General features: G+C 42.7%; 1 protein-coding gene across 4 annotated transcripts in view; it reads left to right on the top strand.

The window, feature by feature from the left end:
* The window catches only part of LOC139170087 (oxidized low-density lipoprotein receptor 1-like), a 38396-nt gene extending 25591 nt beyond the window's left edge, over positions 1-12805 (top strand). For 3 of the 4 annotated variants that reach the window (XM_070756839.1, XM_070756837.1, XM_070756838.1), the window contains 8 exons: positions 1075-1110; positions 1648-1674; positions 2347-2454; positions 6872-6970; positions 7427-7513; positions 9568-9719; positions 10959-11068; positions 12464-12805. In XM_070756839.1, coding sequence (XP_070612940.1) covers positions 1075-1110; positions 1648-1674; positions 2347-2454; positions 6872-6970; positions 7427-7513; positions 9568-9719; positions 10959-11068; positions 12464-12617 — 773 coding nt within the window. In that variant the 3' untranslated portion in view covers positions 12618-12805. The remainder of the gene's footprint in view (positions 1-1074; positions 1111-1647; positions 1675-2346; positions 2455-6871; positions 6971-7426; positions 7514-9567; positions 9720-10958; positions 11069-12463) is intronic. The other variant, XM_070756840.1, reaches the window with a different exon arrangement.
* Positions 12806-26100: the final 13295 nt, after the last annotated feature.

The following is a 26100-nucleotide window of genomic DNA, read 5'->3' as shown; positions in this document are numbered from 1 at the left end:
CGCAACCTGGGGCTTAGAGAATGGTGCCCCCATACTCACGTAAGGGTTCTTCGTGCTCTGACGACCGGCCCTGGGTGCGGGGAGCTTTCCTGCTCGGATGAGTATGGAGGTGTCAAGGAACGCAGTCAGTTGATGGGGTAGACCACAATGCAATTCATCACGTCGGGGTCACCAGTTGTGGAAGCTCGCAGCTGGCAACTGACTGCGGGTTACTCACAAATCCAATGTAAGAGAAAAAACCTCGGACAAGAAACTTAAAAACAACTTTTTCTCTTTGGTGAGGCAACCTGGATTTTCTCTCTGGTGAAGCAACTCAGATTAAATCCAGGATGACCCTTTTATTGAAAGCAAACAAAGAAAGGCAAGCTTCTGTGATGCTACATTTCACATGGGTCTGTTACACCAATTCAAACTTATAACGTATTGAGCGTACAAAATATAACCAATAAAAATCACATAACTTGTGCTACATTTCAAAGTGCTGATTCATGAGAAAAAGAAAGCAAAAGCGAGAGAAGGGCCCCATCAGCCCACCTCATGATATATAATGTTGCACTTTTCTTAGGCTAGCAGCAAGGAAAGCAAGATAAGAGTGCAGAGAAGGAGAATATTGCTAGAGAAACTGGGTCATCATACGTGTCATGCTCAAGGTCTATGCTTTTCGCACGCACATTCCAAGACACTAGTTCCCGCGTTCCCACAGGAACCCATGAAGATATTTTTCCATGTTTCTTATACTTTCTGGTCCAATATGATTTTGCACCTCAACATTTGTATTGTTGAACTCTATCATGGCATTTTTTTATTTTTAACTTACACTGATTGATGTAGTAATATAGAAGCAGGGAGGGGAGGAGGAAGGATGAAGAAACAAAGAAAGGGAGGAAGAAAAGAAGGAAGAAAGGAAATAGAGGAAGGAAGGAAGGAAGGAAGGAAGGAAGGAAGGGAGGAAGGAAGGAAGGTAGGTCAATTGTTTGGACCTTTTCCCAGTTAAAAGCACCTGACTATCTTAGTAACATAGTGGAAATTATGACTTTAGGCCGGATGTAAAAATGCAATTCTGTCATTTTTCAGATTCAAAGAAACAACCAAGTGAGGTGAAACCAGTAGGTATGTACACTTTTGTAGCCAAGCATTTAATTTGGCATGCAATTTAATATTACTCCTTTAACTAATCTGGCGTGCTCTTCTTGTGATCTCCTGCTCTTCCAACAGAAATCAGATTTGCATTCTCCTAAACTCTGTTATCCAAAGACGGTTTCAGGGCTCCAAATAGCCTCCATCTTTGAATCATTTTTGCAGTTGTTTAGGAGTCTAGTGGTGCACTTCAGAAAACTCAGTTTTGCAGCAATTCTTTCATAAATCTCTCTCTCTTTCTCTCCCCCTTTCTCTTTCCTTCTCTCTCCCTCCATCTTCTTCCTCTCCCACCCTCCCTTTCTTTCTCTCTCACTCTCCCATACACACACTCTCTCTCCCTCTCTATCTTCCGAAGACAGGGAAAGGTGAAAAAGAGACAGATTTGCAGCTCCACCCCAGAGCACCCAATTTGCACTGAAAGATGTTAAAACAAAATGCATAAGCCACGCCCACAGTGTGGTAGCAGCCCATCACTGATGGGAGGTCAGTTGATTTTCTCTCTTTCTCTAGGTCGAGCTGCAGCGAAAAGGTCACCACGTAAGTAGGCGTCTTAAAATCTGTGCAGTAAGTCAGGTTTGAGTATCTGCAATACCTAAGAACTTTGGTTGCCCAAGGCCAGCCATTGGTCTGCTGAGGGTGAGCATAGCTGGACCCAGTGCTGGTGCTCTGTTGAGTTGGATGCTTAAGGCTGCTGGGCACAGTGACAGCACAGAGTGTGGGCGAGTGGTGAAGGGTTGGACTAGTATTAGACAGGTCCAGGTTGAAGCACATCCTCAGCTCTGGAAACTCCCTGGAAGAAGGGAAGGGACGGGGAAGAGGAGGGGGAGGGGAGGGAAGGGCAGGTGAGGTTATTCCATCCCAAGAGAGTCAAGGAGCAGTTGGGTCCAAGGCCCAAATCTATGGGTTCCTTCTCATACTGGATACTTTGACCTTTCAGTGGTGTGTCCAAACTCTACTCCCTACTTACTCAGTGAAGCTTGGCATGGATGTGGTGTCTATAATCTAAGGCCACCACAGAGTATAGGGCAGGATGAACGTCTCCTCCAAAGGTGAGCATTTTATGAAGGCTTCTCCATGAACAGGTTGGCTTGTTGAGAGCAATTGTAGATTAGGGTCTCACAGCATGTGAAAATGCATCGTGAAGATAGTGCGATGCTTATTGTTATCTCTTAAGATCATTTCTAATCAAGGCTTCCTTTCCAAACACAGGCTGGCTAAACAAATTACAACAATGTCTCCAAAGCTACAATTGTGCAACGCTGGGTGTTGTCATGCTCTTCTGTCTGTTTTTGTACACCCTTTGGTATATCAGTTTATGTAAGTTTTTAATTTTATCCAACTACAGTAATTAATCAGTTCTGAAGGTCTATAATTGTATGTGGGAATGAGCTTGAGAGATAGAGGGAGAAAGAATTCTTTATTGGCCAAGTGTGATTGGACACACAAGGAATTTGACTTTGGTGCATATGCAGTCAGTGTATATAAAAGAAAACATGCATTTGCCAAGAATCAATTTGTGGAAAATTTACCACGGCCTCTTCTCTATCCCAAATTACCCAAAAAGTTAAGAGTAATTTCTCCTGGATCAAATATCCATGTTTGTTTTTTAATGCCATCTCTTATCAATTGATGTCTGATAGAATAGAGTAGAGTAGAGCAGAGCAGAACAGAACAGAACAGAACAGAACAGAACAGAATTCTTTATTGGCCAAGTGTGATTGCATACACAAGGAATTTGTTTTTGGTGCATATACTATCAGTATACATAAAATAAGAAGATACATTTTTCAAGAATCATGAGGTACAACACTTAATTGATTGCCACAGGGGTCAAATAAGCAATGAGGAAACAATCAAGATTAATAAAAATCTTAGGATATAAGCAACAAGTGACAGTCATACAGTCCTAAGTGGGAGGAAATGGGTGATAGGAATGATGAGAAAAACTAGTAGAATAGAAGTGCAAACTTAGTAAATAGTTTGACAGTGTCGAGGGAATTATTTGTTTAGCCGAGCGATGGGGTTTGGGAAAAAACTGTTCTTGTATCTAGTTGTCTTGGTGTGCAGTGCTCTGTAGCGACATTTGAGGGTAGGAGTTGAAACAGTTTATGTCCAGGATGTGAGGGGTCAGTAAATATTTTCAGTGCCCTCTTTTTGACTCGTGCAGTATACAGGTGTTCAAGGGAAGGCAGGTTGGCAGCCAATGTCTGCGGAGAGGGGCAGCATACAAATCTGATAAATAAATAAATAAATAAATGTTCCCTCTAATTTTTTTTCGTGGTGGGCGGAAAAGTATAGTGTCTGAGCGGCCGTCCCCTTGGGACCTGGCGGCATAGAAGTACAAACAAACAAACAAACAAACAAACAAATAAATAAATAAATAAATAAATAAAATAAATTAAACAAACAAACATAATAAATCCCTTCTTTTTTTATTAAAAGAAATTAATAATAAAACAAAACCAAACTCTATTACTATTAAAACTAAAACAACCAGCAAATCCAAAAACATAACTTAATAAAAACAGGGGAGGGCTGGGTTTTTTTTCCTTTGTTATTATTTAAGTGCTTTTACCAAATGCTTTAAATTAAGAGTCACTTCTCTCTCTGTTTCTCTCTCTTTCCTGTCATTCTCTGCCTCAATCATTTTCTCATTTCTCTTTTTTTCTCCCCTTTATTCTATCATTTCTCTCTCTCTTCCTTCCACTCCTCTCTCTTGCTTTCTTCCTCTCTCTCTTCCTTCCTATCTTCTCTCTCTCTTTCTCTCTCTCTCTCCCTTCCTTTCTTTCCTTCTTTCTTCCTTCCACATTTTTCTCTTTCTCTCTCTCTCCCTTCCTTTCTTTCCTTCTCTCTTCCTTCCACTTTTTTCTCTTTCTCTCTCTCTTTTCCTTCCTTTCTTCCCCTCCCTCTCCCTCTCTTTCTCCCTCTCTCCCTTTATATTTATCTCTTCCTCTCTTCCTCCCTTTCTCTCTCCCCCTTGTTCAGTTTTCTCTCCCTTCCTTCCCTCCCTCCCTCCTTCTTTCCCCTCCACTTCTCTTTCCCTCCCTCTCTTTCCCTCCTTTATCTCCACGTCTCCGACGGGCAGCCTGTTTTGCTGACCGGCGCAAGGCTCAAGCCAGCTGCCCTGTGTCGGCCAGGAAAGCCGGCTTTCTGGTAAAGCAGTGCGCTTTTCAAATGCGCTGCTTTCCTGCAACTCTTTCCTGGGTGGGGGGGAGGAGCCCACTCCCCCCCCAGGAAAGAGGTGCAGGAAAGCAGCGTGTTTAAAAGGCGCGCTACTTTCCCGGAGAGCCGGCTTTCCTGGCCGACACAGGGCTTTCCCGCCGCTCCCCCCCGAAAACACAACCGAGGAAGACAGGCAGGGCGAAGAGGGTGGAGCAACGGGAGGCTCAAGCAGGCAGCCTCCGCGCTTTTCTTTCGGCGGAGGAGGAGAAGAGGGGGTGGATAGGGCGGGCAGGGGGCAGCGCCTTCTACTGCCGGCGCTTCCCCGCCCCCCGCCGCGGGCTGGCAGGGTGATGGAGAGTGCGCGCCCGTGGAAAAGGGTGCATGGGGGGTATTTTGGGGGGCACGTGTACTCACGCGCGCAGCTTACGGGGGACAGTGTTGGCAGCAATTGTTTTTTTCTGCAATTCTGATTATCCTCTGTGTTGGTCTTGTGGGGTTGCACAATCAAACCAAATAGTTATATAGGTGCAGATGACAAACTCAATTATTCCTCTGTAGAACTATATCAGCAGCTCCTTGGGCAGTTTGAGCTTCCTGAGTTGGCACAGAAAGTTCTTTGTTGTGCTCTTTTGATGACATTTTTGATGTTAGGTGACCATTTTAAGTTTGGAGATATGATAGAACCTAGAAATTTGAAGGTCTCTACTGTTGATACTGTGTTGTCTAGTATTGTGAGAGGTGGTAGGGTGGTAGGGTTTCTCCTAAGTCTACCACCGTTTCTATAGTTTTCAATGTGTTCAGTTCTAGATTGTTCCAGTCGCACCACAAGGCTAATTGTTCAACCTCCCGTCTGTATGTGGTTTCATCATTGTCTCAAATGAGACCAATCACTGTTGTATCATCTGCAAACTTTCAGTAGTTTAACAGATGGATTGTTTGAGATGCAGCCATTGGTGTATAGAGAGAAGTGGGGGGCTGGGGGGCTGTGCTAATTGTACAGGCATCTGATGTGGTTTTTCCTAGCTTCACCTGTTGCTTCCTGTCTGTTAGGAAGCTTGAGATCCAATTACAAGTGTGTTCAGGCACTGCTAGCTGATTTAGTTTAGTTAGAAGAATGTCCGGTATGATGATGTTGAATGCTGAATTAAAGTCTACAAAAAAGACCCTAGCATAGGTCTTTGCCGATTCAAGATGTTGTACGATGTAATGTAGAGCCATATTAACAGCATCATCTGGCAATCTATTTGCTCGTGGATCCGTGATGGTTTTCAAGTGGAACATCACTAGGCTTTCAAAGGTTTTCATAACTACAGATGTTAGAGCAACGGGTCTGTAGTCTTCCAGGGTTTGATGGAGGGCTTCTTCGGCACTGGGATGATAGTAGAGCGTTTGAAGCAGGACGGAACATAGAACAACTCTACTGATTTGTTGAAGATTTGGGTGAAGATTGAGGCCAATTGGTCAGCACAGACTTTTAAGCAGGGAGGAGTTATCTTATTTATTTATTTATTTTTATTATTTATTCATTTGTCCAATACACAAATACATAGGAAGAAAAATAGACATGTAGTAATATATATAAGGGTAAAAGTGAACTTAGAGGAGAGGATATATGAAAGAAAGAAAATATATATGATAGGTGAAAGAAAGGAAAGACAATTGGACAGGGGACGAAAGGCACACCAGTGCACTTATGTACGCCCCTTACTGGCCTCTTAGGAACCTGGAGAGGTCAATCGTGGAGAGTCTAAGGGAGAAATGTTGGGGGGTTTTCAGGCTTCGGTCTGTGAAATAGATCTTTCACTTCCATTTCTGTGATCACCCCATGGGATAGGTTCAGTTGTAGAAGATTTGGCTGTTGTTGGTGTGTCTGGGATGGAGGTTGGGGAGGTAGGTGGCTGTAGTTTCTTAGTTGCTGATTTCTTAGGTTGGGAAAGTGGTTTGCTGTAACCGGTGATGTTGTTGAGAGTTTTCCACATGTTTGCTGGTTCATTTTTTGAGAATTGATTCTTTAGCTTTTCAGAGTAGTTTCTTTTTGCTGCTATAATCTACATAATATAATATAATATAATATAATATAATATAATATAATATAATATAATATAATATAATATAATATTATAATATAATATAATATAATAATATAATATAATATAATATAATATAATAATATAATATCATAAATTATATTATTATATTAATAAATTAAATCTCCACAGTGGACTATGTTCCCAACAAAGTCTAAATGGAAGTGGTTTCTCGTTAATAAATCTATTCCCCAATCTTCCTCGGCCCTTCCAGGAAAAAGCAACTGGTCCCTTCTCCATTCTGTCAGGCTTCTACTACTGTAAAATAATGCAGGCTTGAACGTCAACGAGGCAAGGTTTATACCAGGGGTTTGCCATTGCCTCCTACCTAGGGCTGAGCCAAAGTGACTGGCCCAAGGTCTCCCAGGTGGTTTCATGTCCCAGTGGGAAAAGATTTCATGCTCTTTCTGTCCTGGTGCCTTGAGCACAACACCAAATGCGTCTCAATCAAACATTATTATATGGTAATTAAACCTCTCCTTCAGATGTTGCTGAAAAGGAAAAACGGGATCCACTTCGGAAGGCAATGGCACAAATTAGGCGATATATGATTACACGGGATGAGGAATTTGGTCTCCTTAATGGTACGTAAAGAGTTCCACTCCAAATGTGCAAACGCATTCCTGTCCCCAAGGCCACCGAGCCCATTTTCCTTCCTCTGGCTAGATTGGTGGGTTGCATTGGACTGGAAGGAGCATTCGCATCCATCTGCTGCTGGCCTTGAATTCTTCTCCAGGTCACCTCTAAACTGGTTCTGCAGAAGAATCAGGGCCTATTAAATCGTAAATAAATTGATTGTCAATCTACTGAAGGTCTGGGAACAAAATCTAATCAAAGCATGAGGGAGCCATGAGGAAGAGGCTCAAGCCAAGGGCGAAGAGGGGAGGAGACCCATTCATTCATTGCTAACCTCCAGCCTCTCCACCAACCGGATGCCAGTCCTCAAGGCACAAGATTTAGGGCATGGGAGGAAATGGGCTCTTGATAGACCAGGAGGCAGCTTCAGATCTGAGGAGGTGCTCTTGCTACTTGTGTTTCAGATACTGATTTGATCCTGGAAGCTGAGAAAGTGGCAAGAGAGTTGCTTCCATGGGCTCACAAGATCAAAGAAATTCAAGCAGAGACTGGTAAATTTCTCACAGATTGAGATTAATAAGAATCTGGATAGAGGGATAGCTTTCTCTGAGACAAAGTTGTTGCAGTGGGTGGGTTTTTTGTTGTTGTTGTTGTTGTTGTTGTTGTTGTTGTTGTTTTCTTTTGCAATTTTCTAGACACCATCCATCAGTCCTGCAGATAAATAATAATAATAATAATAATAATAATAATAATAATAGTAATAATAGATTAATAATAGATTGTTCTTCTACCCTTTGGAGAATAGATTGACTCCTTCTTCTTTGTGGCAACCCCTGAGATATTGGAACACAATATTTGGTCCTTTTTTTTCATCAAACTAGCCATGTCCAGTTCTTGCAAACATTCTTCATATGTTTTAGCCTCCAATCCCCTAATCTTTTTTGTCACTCTTCTCTGCACTTTTTCTAGAATCTCAATATCCTTTTCGCACCATGACGACCAAAACTGAATGCAGTATTCCAAGTGTGGCCTTTCCAAGGCCTTATAAAGTATAAAGTATTAGCGCATCACGTGATCTTGATTCTCTCCCTCTGTTGATGCAGCCTAGAACTGTGTTGGCTTTTTTGGCAGCTGCTGCACACGGCTGGCTCCTATTTAAATGGTTGTCCACTAGGAGTCCAATATCCCTCTCACAGTTACTACTATTGAGCAATGTACCACCTAGACCAGTGATGGCGAACCTTTTTTTCTTTGGGTGCTGGGTGTGTACTATCATTCATGCGCGAGTGCCCATGCCCATAATTCAATGCCTGGGGAGGGCGAAAACAGCTTCCCATGCACCCTGGAGGCCCTCTGAAGGCCACAAATGGCCTGTTTCCCCACTTCTGGTGGGCCCAGTCGGCTTGTGTTTTGCCCTCCACAGGTTCCAAAGGCTTCCCTGGAGCCAAGGGTGGGTAAAAACGCCCTCCCACATCCCCCTGGAAGCCAAAAATGCCCTTCCAGAGCCTCTGTGTAAGCCAAAAACCAACTGGCCAGCACAGACATGCACGTTGGAGCTGATCTAGGGCAACTGAATTGAGATCCTCTTTCCCCCTAGGCCTTTACAATTCTATGCATGGTATGTATGTATGTATGTTTGGTTTTTATATTAATTGATTTTTAATCATCAATACCAAATTACTATTGTACACTGTTTTATTGTCGCTGTTAGCCGCCCCGAGTCTCTGGAGAGGGGCGGCATACAAATCCAATAAATAAATAAATAAATAAATAAACAGCTTGCGTGCCAGCAGATATGGCTCCACGCGCCACCTGTGGCACCCGTCATACGGTAGGTTTGCCATCACTGACATAGACTGTACTGTGCGTGTAATGTTTCTTGCCTAAATGTAGAACTTCCTTTTTTCACCATGGAATTTCAATTGATTAGATAGCGCCCATTGTTCAAGTTTGTTAAGATCCTTCTGCTGATTGGGGAGGGGCACCCTGCTGTTTTCTAAGTATTGTCTTGGGCAGATTGTCAGCTATCCCAACTTGGTCCGTTAGAAAAGAAAGACTCTCAGGCTCACGATTAGCGAAAAATTCGCGTTACTAAAGCCAAGTGGTTACAGCAGAAGCAAAGCTGGATCTGGGGGTTTTGGGCCCAAGGCATATGGTCCCCTTGTTCCCATCCACCACCCCCTCCTGGTTACCAACAAGGATCCAATTCAGGGCTAGCAAATAGTTTGGGTAAAAGTCCCTCTTTTTCTGGGCTGGATGGCTCTGCATTCCTTCGTGTGACCTAGTTGGGCAATAAAAATGTTTGCAAGAAGGTGACCAAACTCAGAGAGCACCACTGGTCAATCTTAAGGCATAGCTATTCTATGAGATTTTGATATATTTAGTGGAGGATAAATGTTTTTCCCACAGGACTTGTAATTTTCCTCCCAGAAAAGCTTTTCCCCTTATGTTCCCATTTTCCCCCCTCTGCCCATTTCTATCTCACATTTTGAAAACATCACTATTGTCCTATATGCTTTTTTTCTTAAAATGGATTTTTTTTTAAAAAAAGGATGAAACTCTGCTCCTAATTTTTCTTTCTTCTTTCCCTTTTCATGTCTGCAAGCTGACCTTCAATACAAACTGAATCACGACTGGGTAGCCTATAACAATAGCATTTATTTATTTAATACGAGGAAGCTATATTACCCCGATGCAGTAGCCAATTGCAAGAAATTTAAAGCTTATGTTGCTGATATTCTAGATGACAGTGAGGAGGTAAGCGCCCTCCCTTCTCTCTCTGTTGATGCAATGACTTGATTGTTGACTGACTTTAGTTGTATCCTTCAGCTTTTGGTCTGGCCCCACCGTCAGCCTGGCCTTGATCTGGCAGAAAAGGACTCCAGCCTAAAAGTTGATTCTCTCAATAATCCCTGGCTATCAAGAAATCTGTCCTCATGCATGTGGGCCAGGGGTGCAGGAGAGGGTTCAGATGGGGCTTGGGGGCCTGGGGGGGGGGAGTGGCAGCCTTGGACCAACAGCTTGAAGCGGGATTAAAGCAGGAAAGCACCTGGGGGTGTCAAACCCCAGCAGCTCTATCTGGGTGCTGAACAGAGCTGTGGAGAGCTCATTTTCAGCGTGGGGTTCAGGCTCCTTCCAAGCTCCACCTGCCCCTTCAAAGATTGGCAGATCCCTGCAACCTGCCACAGAGCTTTTGGGCACAACTGTGGAATGGTGTGGCAGAGCCTGGCTCTCCCCAAACCCTGGTAACTCACAGTGATTTGTTGGGCTGGGGGATTGACCATCTTTGAGGGAGAACGTAGGATTTTATTCCCCAAGCACAGCTCTTTGGAAAGCCCAGAGTTGTGCTGAGTCTTGAAAGAAGAAAGCTGCAACCAAGGCTGCGGTGCAGCAATTGCCGAGTTGGGAACAGTTGCTGGGAGAGACGGTCTTTCCTGCTAGCTGGTAGCCTTGCAAGGCTCCTCCTTCCTGGAAGCCCCCAAAACAGGTGCCCAGAAGGAGGAAAGAAGGTGAGCAGATATGTCCTCCTCACCAACCTGTGGGAATCACCCGAGTTTGCATCAGATTGTGTTCATCCTGGAAGCACTGAAGATGGTGGCTGATTTTATGGGGACAAACTAAGGGCAGAGCGAGGGATGAGGGAAGACGTACGGGCTTAGGAGGAAAGGAGACAAGGACACACTGAACAGTGGAACAAAGAAGCTCGCTGTTCATCTCTCATCGTGGTTAGGTGTGGAATGGCCCATAGACGAGGTTTGATCATGGCTTCCAAGGCCCTGTTAGTTCACCCAAACGCCTCCTTGGTTCCCCCTGGATGTTCCATTGTTTCGGGAACCTGATGTGCCCCACTCTTTGTGTTTGTGTACCGTATGGGCTGCATGGCTGCTGCTTCTCCATCTTCCTCCACTGATGCTCCTGGGGAGGCTCTGATTCTGAACGTCTTTTCGGTGAGAATCTCTCATTCACTGTAAATGATGTCTGGATTTTTTCTTTCAGGCGTTCTTAGAAGAAATAGTTCAAAGCACAGAAGCTGGCCACTGGATTGGATTGAAGAAAATTAAGGGAACCTATAAATGGCAATTTTCTCAATCTGAACCCCTTAAGTCGTAAGTATCAAATTGAATTTTATTTCTTATAGTCCAAAATATCTTCAGATTTAAGACAGGTGACAGAAGAGACAAGAGTCATGAGCCACTGAGTTAAAGGCTTTACAGAAGTCAATGTAAATTGTATCCATTGATTTGCCCAAATCGAGGTCTGTAGCCCATATGTTTTTGTGGTGAAGGAGTTGCAGGTTGCAAGATAATTTTTTCCTGAAACCAAATTGTTTGTTAGAGATTGTGTTCTTATGTTATTATGAGCTTTTGTAAAACTGATCTGCAATATTGTGTTCAGGCATACAGTATTTCAACTCACATTTGTACAGGTTTATTTTTGTTTTTTCTTTGTTTTTAGCCCGGTTATTTCCCCGAATGTTTCAATTTCATTTATCAGATCTTTACTTCCTTCGATAAGGTCTTCCACAACGAAGACCATAACGTCCGCGAAAGCTTGGACCTTAAATTCTCCCTTTCTTATTTTTAGGCCTTTGATTTCTTCTTTGTCCCGTATTTTTTTCAGTAGAGTCTCCAAAGCTAAAATAAATATCAAAAGTGCCAAGGGGGCAACCTTGACGTACACTTTTCCTTATATAAATTTTAGAAGTGATCTCATTGTTTAGAATAATTTTTGCCGACTGGTCTGAATAAATTGATTTTATTAGCCTTGTAAAGTTGTCTCCAAATTTCATTTCCTCAAGCTGGTTTATAAAAAATTTCCAATAGATACTATTATCAAAGGCTTTCTGAATATCCACGAAAATTAATCCCAATTCTTTATCTATTCTTTTATCGTAAAATTCCAATATATCAAGATTGATTCTTGTGTTGTTTGAAATATTTCTTCCCGGGAGAAAGCCATTCAGGTCCGAATGTATGATTTTATTTTTAAAAAAATTGAATCCCCCTGCCATAACAGAGGCTAATAATTTATAATCTGTGTTCAGTAGAGATATGGGCCTGTAATTTTGTATATACTGGGTATTTGTGTTTCCCTTTGGGATTAACGTAATGTATGCTACCTTCCATGAATTTGGGAGGATTCCAGTTTCTAAGATATTATTGTAAAGTTCCAACATTATAGGCTCTAGTGTCTCTTGCATTTTTAAAATAAATTTCACTAGGGATACCGTCTGGTCCAAGGGACTTATTATTTTTCTGTTTGGTTAAAGCGTTTCTTAACTCTATCATACTTATTTTATCGTTTAGCATTAATTTATCTTCCTCAGATATACTTAGTAGAGATAAATTTGCTATGTAATTGGTTATGAACTCTGAGTTGTTTTAAGCTCCCATCGAAGTGAGGGAAGAAGGTTAATTGATTGAATATTTCCTCCTCCAATTTCTCTAAATGATGTTCACTTTGTCTGGAGGACTGATGACCGTTGTTTCTTTTTTTTTCAGTTACTGGATGCCTGGCCAACCCAAAACTAAACAAGACTGTGTAAGAATGCCCAGGACATGCAATAAAACATTGAGTTGTTGGATGACTGTGAGATGTGACGTTCTATCAAGAAGCATTTGTAAGAAGAAACCTGAGGACAAATGGATGAACTAATTCTTGGCTGAACATTGGCCAGTATTGTATTTGATGAACTCAGTGAGAAAAAAAAGGCCAATCGGTGAAGCTGCCTCCTAAAAACACAGTTGCCCCAGTCAGCCAGTGTGGAGGCCTGAAAGAACTCAGCTTCCCAACACCTTTCCCATCCAGCCTTCAGAGATGAAATAAACTCTCCATTTAACCAATTAAGGGGCAAGTAAAAAAAGAATTTAAAAAAAGAACCTGTCTTTTCTGTATTCATTTTATTGTTGGTAAGCTGCCCAGGGTCACTGATTTCAGTGGATGGAATCTGGTGAGAACAGGATTCTGTCCTCTCTTTGACCTTTTGGTGACTTTGGGTACCATCAAGTGGGGGATCCTTTCAGGCCAGCTCTGGGGCTGGGGGTTGGATGATGGAGAATTGTATGGGGTCAGCAGTTCTCACCCAGATCACAGGTTCAAGTGGTGTGGATAGGCAGTGAGGTCCAACCCAGGGTCACTCTTTTGTGGGCTGCTTCTTGAGCTTGGTATTCAGAATTAGAAGGGACTTTGGAAATCTCCTAGTCTTCTCTTCTCAATCAGGAAACTCTACACCATCTCAGGCAAATAATCATCCAATTTCTTCTTAAAAGTTGCAGAGGACTGTAATCCAGGGTCAACCCCCTCCTTGGGGTTTGCCATACCTGGGGGAAGAAGGTTGGAGTGGCAGCAATGACAGACAATGGTGGGACACACAACAGCGACCCCAGCAGGCTGAAGCAACTGATCATTGGTATTTCAGGAGGCCGAAAACTGGTCTCCGATGGGCTGCTCACAGGGCTGCTGTGTTCCTCACATCAAGGGCAGCAGACACTGAGGAGGCAGTAGGACAGGGTTCCAAGTAATAGATTTTCCCTCCTTCCATTTCCTAGGAAACTTCATTTCTAAAGAGATGATGGTGTAGGATTTCAGAGTGATCACCTTCTGGCTTGTCCCAGGCCAAAGCCCATCGAGTCCAGCATTCTGTGTCCCACAGTGGCCCCCCAATTGTCCGTGGGGATCTTGAGCAGAAAGAGAAGGCAAGACCCTCCCTTTCCTTTGACCCCCAACAAATGGTATTCAAGTGAACCCTGCCTGCCTCAACCAACATAGAAGCAGCACGTGGACATCCCTTTCAATAACCACACGGCATCCCTGAATCTGTCTAATCCTGCCTTGAAGCTATCAAGGCTGACAGCTGTCATGGCCTCTTCTGAAGTAAACCAACGACCTTCTAGGTGAAGAAATATTTATTTATTTATTGGATTTGTATGCCGCCCCTCTCCGGAGACTCGGAGCGGCTAACAGCAACAATAAAACAGTGTACAATAGTAATCTAATACTAAAAATGATTAAAAACCCATTATTATAAAAACCAAACATACATACAGACATACCATGCATAGAATTGTAAAGGCCTATGAGGAAAGAGGATCTCAATTCCCCCATGCCTGATGGCAGAGGTGGGTTTTAAGTAGCTTACGAAAGGCAAGGAGGGTGGGGGCAATTCTAATCTCTGGGGGGAGTTGGTTCCAGAGGGCCGGGGCCGCCACAGAGAAGGCTCTTCCCCTGGGTCCTGCCAAGCGACATTGTTTAGTTGATGGGACCCGGAGAAGATCCACTTTGTGGATTTCCCTTGATTTGTCCTCGCTTTCTTACCTGTGAACTTTAGGGAGGGCCCCCTCGTCCTAGTATTGTGTGATAGAGAAAAGGATTTTTCTCTATCCACCTTTTCTATCCCATGCAGGATTTTATACCCTTCAGTCAAGTGACCGTCTTTCAAGGCTGAAGAGACCAAGGCTTTGCAACCTGGTTTCATCAGGGAGGGGCTCCATTTCCTTGATCCTACTTGTTGCCCTTTTTTGCACCTTTTCCAGTTCCATTATATCCTTCTTGAGGTGAGGTCACCAGAATACCTCAGGTGATACTTCACGTGATCTTGATTTTATACCTGTGTATACAACCCAGAATTTTTTGGCTGTTGCTCCAAACCACTGGCTCACAGCCAAGTGGTTACCCACTCTGTGGTCCCTCTTATGTTACTGTTTTTGAGCCAAATCCTGTTTAATTTGTACTGACACCTTTGGGTTTTTTCCCCTATCTAAAGCTCCAATTTAAAATTCATTCTGTTTGATAGAGTCCGTTGTTTAAGGTTGTGGAGATATTTTTGGATCCTGAGTCTGTCTTCTGAAGTGTTGACCAGTTTAGAATCATCTGCAAATTTATTATTTGTTTATTTATTTATTTATTGGATTTGTATGCCGCCCCTCTCCGAAGACTCGGGGCGGCTAACAGCAATAATAAGACAGCATATAATAATAATCCAATACTGTGTTCCCTCACTTTTTGCGGGGGTTGCGTTCCGAGACCGCCCGTGAAAGTCGAATTTCCGCGAAGTAGAGATGCAGAAGTAAATACACTATTTTTGGGTATGGACAGTATCACAAGCCTTCCCGTAACACTTTAAACCCGTAAATTGCAATTTCGCATTCCCTTAGCAACCATTTAGATTATTACTCACCATGTTTCTTTATTAAAGTTTATTTAAAAAAATATTTATTAAAGATGGACGACGGTTTGGTGATGATATATGATGTCATCGGGCAGGAAAAACCGCAAAGTATTTTTTAATTAATATTTTTGAAAAACCGTGGTATAGACTTTTCGCGAAGTTCGAACCCGCGAAAATCGAGGGAACACTGTACTAAAAACAATTAAAAACCCATTATAATAAAAACCAAACAGACATACAGACATACCATGCATAAAATTGTAAAGGCCCAGGGGGAAAGAGTATCTCAATTTCCCCATGGCTGGCAGCAGAGGTGGGTTTTAAGCAGCTTACGAAAGGCAAGGAGGGTGGGGGCAATTCTAATCTCTGGGGGGAGTTGGTTCCAGAGGGCCAGGGCCGCCACAGAGAAGGCTCTTCCCCTGGGTCCCGCCAAGCGGCATTGTTTAGTTGATGGGACCAGTATTACCGGTACTGGCATCATGGGCCCGGCCAAATTGAAAAATGAGGGGGGCCCGTCGAGAGTGCTAAGGAAGCTAATGGGATTCAGTTGCAAAATTGTTACAATCGGGAGCAGGCAAGAGCACAGGTCAGCAAAAATGCCTAATTTTCTCTATTCTGCCTGAAGAGCTTCATAGCTGTTAAAGATGAAATTTGGATCAGAGCTAATTTGGTATACATTTTGATTATGGTGTTAGGTTTTTTCCGAAATTGTTCCCTTCTAAGTGTGAGGAAAAGATGTGTTGCTTCGGAGTTGACATGTTTTTTGGAGCTATCTCGCCATTTTAGATTCGAGAAGCAAACACCATCCTGGATTCGAGAAGCAAGCATTATGGGAAATAGGAAGATTTGAATATGCAAAGGAGAAGCTGTGTAGAGCTAAGGATTAAGCATTTTCAAAAAACAAACAACTACATCATATTTTGAGACTTATGCAGAGAAGATCTGAAGCGGGAGTTTGTTATTTTAAATTTCACATTCTAAATTATATTAAATGCATACACAGTAATACCTCACCGTATGTTTAACAGATATGATAACATCCTAGGAAAAGAAGAAAGAATAAAGAGGGAAAAAAGGTGTTGCTCTTAGAGCCATGGACATGCTATTTCTTAAGAGACATACATTACACATTTAAAAGCTTACATATGTATTAAATTATGGAACTCAATAGCAGGTACATGTATGAGAAAAAATCTTGGATTTTTTGCACATTTGCTTCATAATATGGATTTGATGATACATGAGGGTATGTTCTTTTTTATAAAGCAATTTTAAAATTTTGCAAACTTTGGAAAATGCTATAAGGAGATAGGTGGAGAGGTTAATGAGAAGAAGAGGGAAGGTTTTTTTGCTCTTCCCTCCTCTTTCTCTTCTTTTTTCTTGCACTGTGCTTTTTACAGCTATGGTGGAGTTTACTATAGTTTTAAACTTTATTGCGTATAATTTATCTTCTGGTTATCTGTTATTTATTGGTATTATTGTGAAAACAAATATTTTTCTAGTGTGATGCAGGAGTATTTTGTCTTTATCCTTTGTGCCATATTGCTGCTTTTAATATTGTTGATGGCAAAATTAATAATATTTTGTTAATTTGGTGTATTTGCACTGTTCTGGTTATTTATTTATATGTATGTAATATGTTGATGTCACTTGAATATATTTTCTGCGTTATTAACATATTATTAATGTGTCAAACAAGTGTACCTTGTTGTAGTGGCAGGGTTTAATTTATTTTAAAAGGTAAATTTAATACATAATTGGTATGTCGCAAAATAAAGTAGTTTTAAAATGGTGGGGGGCCTCAGACACTTAGGCTGTATGGGGCCCCAAAATTCCTGATGGCGGCCCTGGATGGGACCCAGAGAAGACCCACTCTGTGGGACCTGACTGGTTGCTGGGATTTGTGCAGCAGAATGCGGTCCCGGAGATAATCTGGTCTGGTGCCATGAAGGGCTTTGATGACTTCCCTTTATGTTCCCTCATGTATGTAATTTATAGAAATATTGAAGCATTTTAGGCCTAACAGGAGCCTTGGTACCCTGCTTCTTGCTTCTTTCCATGTGGGTGGCCTGCCATTAGGGACTACCCGTTGGGTACGGTTTGTCAGCCAGCTACAAATCCATTTGGTGGTGATGTTGTCCATTCCACATTTTTAAGTGGAATGGGCCCTAAATAACAAAATGAATTGGTTCAGAGAAGACCAACAAAGATAATTAGGGTGCTGGAGGGTTAAACATACAATGAAGGGTTACAGGAATTTGGTATGTCGAATTTAATGAAAAGGACTGGGGTGACATGATAGCAATTTTCCAATATTTGTGGAGCTGCCACACAGAAGAGGGGAGTCAACCTATTCTCTAAAACAGTGTTTCCCAACCTTGGCGACTTGAAGATATTTGGACTTCAACTCCCAGAATTCCCCAGCCAGCATTTGGAGTTGAAGTCCAGATATCTCCAAGTTGCCAAGGTTGGGAAACACTGCTCTAAAACACTTGAAGGCAGGTCAAGAAGCAATGGATGGAAATTAACCAAGGAGAGAACCTAGAACATTCCTTATAGTTGGAACAATGGATCAGTGGAAATGCTTGCCTCCAGAAATTGTGGGTCCTCCAACACAGAAGGCTTTTAAGAAGAGACTGGGAAACCATCTGTTAGGAATGGTATAAGGTCTCCTGGCATGAGGTGTGGGACTAGAAGACCTCCAAGGTCCCTTCCAGCTCACTTTGAATGAAATAGGGAGCATTGGATGAAAACCCACGCTGGAAAAACTCAGAGACAGATCTTCTTTGCACCTTCTCTGAAACACTTTTGCTCATTCTGATCTGGGAGAGTTATTCTGTCGGTATGTCTCGGTATAGCTAGGCTGTGAGACCTCTGACATGCACTGAGCAGAGAATTTTAACAGAGTGTGGATGTGTAGTAAAGTCAAAGAAAAAGACACAGACTTAGTTATGCTTAATAAGTAACATTTACATATATACAAAATAGAAACAATCCAAAACAAGCACTAAGCCATCCAATATAATAAGCACTAATCAAACACACTCCCCCCTCAAGACAAAGCAAAAACGAATGAGCGTTAAAGCATCATTGAGGGAAGGAGCACTGGCGCCCTCTTATGGCGAACCAGCCCAAAATATTTAAAGTGATAGTACACGAGACTACAATAGGTAGTTTACAATGGCAAACCCTAACAACCATGTACCTTGCATTATTCTAAGAGTGGGGAAATGTCTCATCTTTTCCACAGCTCTTTAACTCTGGTAAAGCTTAGATCAGAGGCCCAGATTTTCCAGGACTGATGACACACATGGAATAATGAAGATGTGAGCCAGTCAACCAATCAGGGAACCACATAATTTGAATGGGAATTCTGGAATGATAGTTGAGGAAGGTGTTGATAGAAGGATCAATGCCTGGAGAGAAGAGAGGTTGAGAGAAAAGCAGCTGACAGAGGCACTATCACATTATCCACAGTCTTCCACTGGAGTGGAGGGTTATTCTTGTACGGTGAACATCTATCTCACTGGGCAGCTGTGCAGGGTTTAACTAAGCCTCACAGATGGTGATCTGGTTCAAGGGGAATATCCAGATTGAACTGAATCCATCTGTAAACATTGTGGGGGTGGGCCGCATGTATATTGCAGGGGTGGGCAATTAAATTTGCCATGGGGCCGCATGTGAAATTGGGATGGTTTTAGAGGGCCGGATTAATATAATTAACTCAGTTCTACCCAATACTGTATATTATTGGGTAGAACTGAGTTAATTATATTTTAATTATAAATTATAATTATATTAATTGCCCACCCCTTCCTTCCTTCCTTCCTTCCTTCCTTCGTTCCTTCCTTCCTTCCTTCCTTCCTTCCTTCCTAATAATATTAAAAACAATCTAAAAAACCCCAATTTAAAAAACCACTCATACATACAAACATACCATGTATAAATTCTATAAGCCTAGGGGGAAGAGAAATTTCAATTCCCCCATGCCTGACGACAGAGGTGGGTTTTAAGGAGCTTGCGAAAGGCAAGGAGGGTGGGGGCAACGCTGATATCTGGGGGGAGCTGGTTCCAGAGGGTCGGGGCCGCCACAGAGAAGGCTCTTCTCCTGGGTCCTGCCAAACGACATTGCTTAGTCGACGGGACCCGGAGAAGGCCAACTCTGTGGGACCTAACCGGCCGCTGGGATTCGTGCGGCAGAAGGCGGTCCCGGAGATATTCTGGTCCGGTGCCATGAAGGGCTTTATAGGTCATAACCAACACTTTGAATTGTGACCGGAAATTGATCGGCAACCAATGCAGACTGCGGAGTGTTGATGTGACATGGGCATATTTGGGGAAGCCCATGATTGCTCTCGCAGCTGCATTCTGCACGATCTGAAGTTTCCGAACACTTTTCAAAGGTAGCCCCATGTAGAGAGCGTCACAGTAGTCGAGCCTCGAGGTGATGAGGGCACGAGTGACTGTGAGCAATGACTCCCGGTCCAAGTAGGGCAGCAACTGGCGCACCAGGCGAACCTGGGCAAACGACCCCCTCGCCACAGCTGAAAGATGGTTCTCCAATGTGAGCTGTGGATCGAGGAGGACGCCCAAGTTGCGGACCCCCTCTTAACGGAAGAAGGGACTGTTATACATCTGAGCCTAGACCACTTACTTGTGAAAAGCTGCTTCTTGTATTGTGAGGTGCAAACAAGCAGAACCACTTGTGAATAGTCTCAACGGTAGTTCATTGCAGGGAGAAAGTGGCAACAGATAAGCAACAGAGAGAAAACAGAGCATCTGTCTTTACACAAAGAGAAAAAAACAGTCCGACCTATCAAAAACAGTGTCACAAAAAACATGGCAGGAAACTGACCGGGCCTTCGTGCCGCTCTCAAATTTCCTGGAAAATTTTTCTCGGCTTGGGTCCTTAAGTAGAAAATGGTTCTTAAGTAGAGGCAAAAAACCCTTGAACACCTGGTTCTTATCTAGAAAAGTTCTTAAGTAGAGGCGTTCATAAGTAGAGGTACCACTGCATGGAAATCTAAAACTATAAACCCCAGTTAAAAACCCATCGCTCAATCCAGGCAACACACACACATACCATTCAATGTAATTTGGCCATGACAAATGACAGTTTATTGGCCCTCCAGGCCTGCCGGCAAAACCAGGCCTTCGTACCCTTTTGGAAGGCCAGTAGGGTGGGAGCAGTACAGACATCGGGGAGGAATTGGTTCCATAGAGCCGGGGCGGCCACAGAGAAGGCCCTCACCTGTGGCCCCGCAAACCTGCATTGGTTAGTTGATGGAACCTGGAGGAGGCCAACCCTGTGTGATCTTCGTATTAAAATCAGGTTTATTTCTGAAGCGCTCCTAGGTTGTTGCCTGTTTCCTGCTCCTGGTTTCAATACAAAGGTTTGGGCTGGAGCTGGGTTCTCTGTCCTGCAGGATTAGTTTTTCACTGTTGCATCATTTTCTTCACCATTCAGGAGGAACTGTTAAATATGCTGAAGAGATCAAATGGGTCCTAAAAAGTCAGCTGCACCTGGTAAGTTGCTTTCTCTGCTAAAGAATATACAGGGTGGGCTACAGTTCTTTCTTTTTCTCCATAAATTTTAATAACAGTTTAAAACAGAATACAGGGTTCCCTCGATTTTCGCGGGTTCAAACTTCACGAAAAGTCTATACCACGTTTTTTCAAAAAATACTAATTAAAAAATACTTTGCGGTTTTTTTTCTATACCACATTTTTCCCGCCTGATGACGTCATACGTCATCGCCAAACTAATAATTTTTGCAAATAAATAACAAATAATAATAATAATTGTTAATAAATAATTATGTTTATAAATATCAGGATTACTAAGTGTCTTATTCAATGGTGAATACCAGTAATAATGGTGAGTAAATGGTTGTTAAGGGAATGGGAAATGGTAATTTAGGGGTTTAAAGTGTTAAGGGAAGGCTTGTGACACTGTCCATAGCCAAAAATGGTGTATTTACTTCCGCATCTCTACTTCGCGGAAATTCGACTTTCGCGGGCGGTCTCGGAACGTATTTCCCGTGAAAATCGAGGGAACACTGTATAAAATAACAAAACAAAAAAGATGATGGACAAATGGATGGGAAGGAAGGAAGGAAGGAAGGAAGGAAGGAAGGAAGGAAGGAAGGAAGGAAGGAGAATGGAAATATGTTTCCAATTTCTTCTGTAGCAAATTTACTGCAGCCAGGAGGTGGCGCCAAAGACTTTCCTGGCCGTGAGCATCTTTTGTGGCTGGCAAGTGTGAGATTTCTAGAGCAGTGTTTCCCAACCTTGGCAACTGGAAGATATTTGGACTTCAACTCCCAGAATTCCCCAGCCAGCGTTCGAATTCTGGGAGTTGAAGTCCAAATATCTTCAAGTTGCCAAGGTTGGGAAACACTGTTCTACAGCAGGGAAAAAAGATCTGGTGAGGGTTGGGAGGTGGCTGACACTCAGAAAACCGGTCCAGGCAGTTCCTTACACTTGTTTATTTGTATTTGTATTTATTAGATTTGTATGCCGCCCCTCTCCGAAGACTGTTCAAAGTTACAATAGCATTGAGAAGAGATTTTAGAAACATAGAAGTCTGATGGCAGAAGAAGACCTCATGGTCCATCTAGTCTTCCCTTATACTATTTCCTGTATTTTATCTTAGGATTGATCTATGTTTATCCCAGGCATGTTTAAATCCAGTTCCTGTGGATTTACCAACCACGTTTGCTAGAAGTTTGTTCCAAAGATCTACTACTCTTTCAGCCAAATACTGTAATATTTTCTCATGTTGCTTTTGATCTTTCCCCAAACTGACCTCAGATTGTGTCCCCTTGTTCTTGGGTTCACTTTCCTATTAAAAACACTTCCCTCCTGAACCTTGTTTAACCCTTTAACGTATTTAAATGTTTCGATCAATAGGAGGAGGAAGATCTATTGGATATATTCACTGCCTTGAGTTATTTGTAAAATAATAAAGGGGGGAGACAAATAAATAAATGACAAATTCTGTAATAATGCTGTGCATTTTATAACTTAATGAGCTGCTTCTTCCCAAACATGGTCTCTCTAGATCAGACCTGGGCAAGATGCGGCCCAAGGGCCGCATGTGGCCCGCCTGCAGTCTGTGACCGGCCCGCGAAGGTCGGTCCAACTTTTCTAGATAAGAACCAGGTGTTCAAGATATAATATATAAAAATATACCAGGGTCATCCGACATAAGAAAAAACATATACCCCTCCCTGGTACAAAGCTGGATGGATTCAGATCGGATGGGTCTAATTGCTAGCTCTCTGCTTTACAATGCAGAAGCTTCCCAGATCGAATCCCAGTAAAAGAATGGGTGTGGCCAGCTGATGAGGCCTAATAAGGCCGAAATAGATCTATCCTGGTCTCCCTTAATTTTAAAATTCCAGCTATAAACATTTAACACATACAAAATATAGTTTGTCGGCTATAAATATATTACTGCCTTGCAGTGGCCCTAGGCTGGGCCTATAGGCAAAAAAAAAAAGGAGCTGTGACGTTCCTTAAAAATATACCAGGGTCATCCGACATAAGAAAAAACATATACCCCTCCCTGGTACAAAGCTGGATGGATTCAGATCGGATGGGTCTAATTGCTAGCTCTCTGCTTTACAATGCAGAAGCTTCCCAGATCGAATCCCAGTAAAAGAATGGGTGTGGCCAGCTGATGAGGCCTAATAAGGCCGAAATAGATCTATCCTGGTCTCCCTTAATTTTAAAATTCCAGCTATAAACATTTAACATATATATATATATATATATATATATATATATATATATATATATATAATATAATATAATAATATAATAATATAATATATAATATACAATATATAAAGATATTGACAAAATTGAACGGGTCCAAAGACGGGCTACAAGAATGGTGGAAGGTCTTAAGCATAAAAATTATCAGGAAAGTCTTCATGGACTCCATCTGTATAGTCTGGAAGACAGAAGGAAAAGGGGGGACATGATCGAAACATTTAAATACGTTAAAGGGTTAAATAGGGTTCAGGAGGGAAGTGTTTTTAATAGGAAAGTGAACACAAGAACAAGGGGACACAATCTGAAGTTAGTTGGGGGAAAGATCAAAGGCAACATGAGAAAATATTATTTTACTGAAAGAGTAGTAGATCCTTGGAACAAACTTCCAGCAGACGTGGTTGGTAAATCCACAGTAACCGAATTTAAACATGCCTGGGATAAACATATATCCATTGTAAGATAAAATACAGGAAATAGTATAAGGGCAGACTAGATGGACCATGAGGTCTTTTTCTGCCGTCAGTCTTCTATGTTTCTATATATAATATATAATATATAATTTATAATATATAATATATAATTATAATATAATTAACTCAGTTCTACCCAACAACATACAGCATAAACTGGATAGTGATGTTTTTAGGGCTTCCCTTCAATAACCTTAGCATATAGGCTAATACCAGGGTAGCTATTTCCAGCAAGGACTGTACCTACACCACTTCCATTGAGGAAATCCCATTTTGGACCAGGAGAAGAAAATCCACACCGTAATTATACTTGGCTGAGGACCACCTAAAACGCAGTAGTTTCCAAAGGTTGGAGGAAGGAGCTGAGAGCTTATTGAGGAGTCCTGATTGGACACACCAGGCAGCCAATCAGAGAGCGGCAGAAGATGAATATTCCACATCATAAAGGAAAAGGATGGTCAGAAGTTGCAGAAGGAAGCTCCAGTTGTAGGTATCAAGAGAGGGGAAGGAGAAAAATTGATTAAGGCTCTTGAGTGATGAGTCTTTCTGCTCACCTGCTCAAGTCCAGGAGGGTCTCCGGGGTCTGCAGGTTGGCTGGGGACCCTTAGCATCCTGTCCCTAAGCCCTCTGCCATGGGGGGGGGGGAGTATTGGTGTGCAACTCAAGGAGAAAGTGAGAAAAACGTTTCTATTTGGCCCAGGAAATTGGAGCATTGGAAGGTGCAAGTGCTCAGGCACCGGAACAGCACATTTTCTTCACTCTGACCAAACTCTGGAGCGACTCATCCCAGGGAGATCCCTGCCCATTCTGCTGCACGAATCCCAGCGACCAGTTAGGTCCCACAGAGTGGATCTTCTCCGGGTCCTGTCAACTAAACAATGTCGCTTGGCGGGACCCAGGGGAAGAGCCTTCTGTGTGGCGGCCCCGGCCCTCTGGAACCAACTCCCCCCAGAGATTAGAATTGCCCCCACCCTCCTTGCCTTTCGTAAGCTGCTTAAAACCCACCTCTGCCGTCGGGCATGGGGGAATTGAGACCCTCTTTCCCCCTAGGCCTTTACAATTCTATGCATGGTATGTCTGTATGTATGTTTGGTTTTTTATATTAATGGGTTTTTAATTATTTCTAACATCAGAATACTATTGTACACTGCTTTACTTCAGATGTTGGTTTGTGTGATACATTTTGGAAGGCTTTGGTTGGTCTGTGCTCTACAGAGAAGACTGGAGTCCTCTGTTGCGGTGGCATAACAGTTCACGTATTAGAGTGGGAAGAGAGAGGCCAGGTCGGAGCTGTGCTTGACCACAGACTCCGTGAGTGACCTTGAACCAATTACTCTCAGTCCACTTCACATGGAATAATGCTTATGGGTTGCCATAGTTACTGTGATTAATCAGTGGATGACTTGCCTTCTGAAGATGTAGGTGATCCATCCACCATTTGTCCAGGATAGTGCAAAGTCTTGGGCAGGAGGTTGGACTAGAAGACCTCCAAGGTCCCTCCCAACTCTGTTATTGTGTTAATTTCTTCACTTATGCGTCTTCTCTGCCTTCTACCCCCAGTTATCCACCACCTTAGTTATAGGGCCTTGTTCTTGTGAAATTGTTGTATGCTGGCCGGTGTTCTTCATTCAACGAAGCAGTGGAAGTGATGTGCCGGTGCCTCGAGGCTGCTGGGGCCTGGATGGGTGTCAACAAACTCAAACTCAATCCAGACAAGACGGAGTGGCTGTGGGTCTTGCCTCCCAAGGACAATTCTATCTGTCCATCCATTACCGCCTTCTGCCGCACGAATCCCAGCGACCAGTTCGGTCCCACAGAGTTGGCCTTCTTCGGGTCCCGTCGACTAAACAACGTTGTCTGGTGGGACCCGGGGAAGAGCCTTCTCTGTGGTGGCTCCGACCCTCTGGAACCAGCTCTCCCCTGAGATTAGGATTGCCCCCACTCTCCTTGCCTTTCGTAAACTCCTTAAAACCCACCTCTGCCGTCAGGCATGGGGAACTGAAAGATCTCCCCCTTGCCCATGTTGTTTTGGTGTTAGATTGATTGTGTGCTTGTTTTTTAATATTCTGGGGTTGTTTTTTATGAATTTTTTAGCTTAACATTGTAATTGGATTGGTGGGTATTGGATTTGTTTATTATGTATTGTTTTTACTTTGTTGTGAGCCGCCCCGAGTTTGCGGAGAGGGGCAGCATATAAATCCCATAAATCTAGTCAATTAATCTAATCTTCTTTGCTACCCTTTTAACAGGATTAGTGAGTCAGTAATCAGGAGTTGTGTATGAGGGTGGAAGCAGAGAGAGGAATACTATGTGGTTGTGACAAAGCCCAAAAAAGAGTAGTAGTTTGAGTAGTCTTTTATAGAGCATCTGAGTGTATGGAGAAGCTACAAATGTCAGACCCAGGACAGTCACTGCAAAGACGCTTGTAAAGAATGAATTATTAATTAAAATGGGTGAGCAGTGCGGTCGGGCGGTAGGAAAAGCAAGTAGGATGCTTGGCTGCATAGCTAGAGGTATAACAAGCAGGAAGAGGGAGATTGTGATCCCCTTATATAGAGCCACATTTGGAGTACTGTGTCCAGTTCTGGAGACCTCACCTACAAAAAGATATTGACAAAATTGAAGGGGTCCAAAGACGGGCTACAAGAATGGTGGAAGGTCTTGAGCATAAAACGTATCAGGAAAGACTTCATGGACTCAATCTGTATAGTCTGGAGGA

This window comes from Erythrolamprus reginae, chromosome 7, assembly GCF_031021105.1.
Source record: "Erythrolamprus reginae isolate rEryReg1 chromosome 7, rEryReg1.hap1, whole genome shotgun sequence".
In the NCBI taxonomy this organism is placed as follows: domain Eukaryota; kingdom Metazoa; phylum Chordata; class Lepidosauria; order Squamata; family Dipsadidae; genus Erythrolamprus; species Erythrolamprus reginae.
The sequence above is the reverse complement of the archived record's forward strand: the minus strand, read 5'-3'. Positions and strand labels throughout refer to the sequence as shown.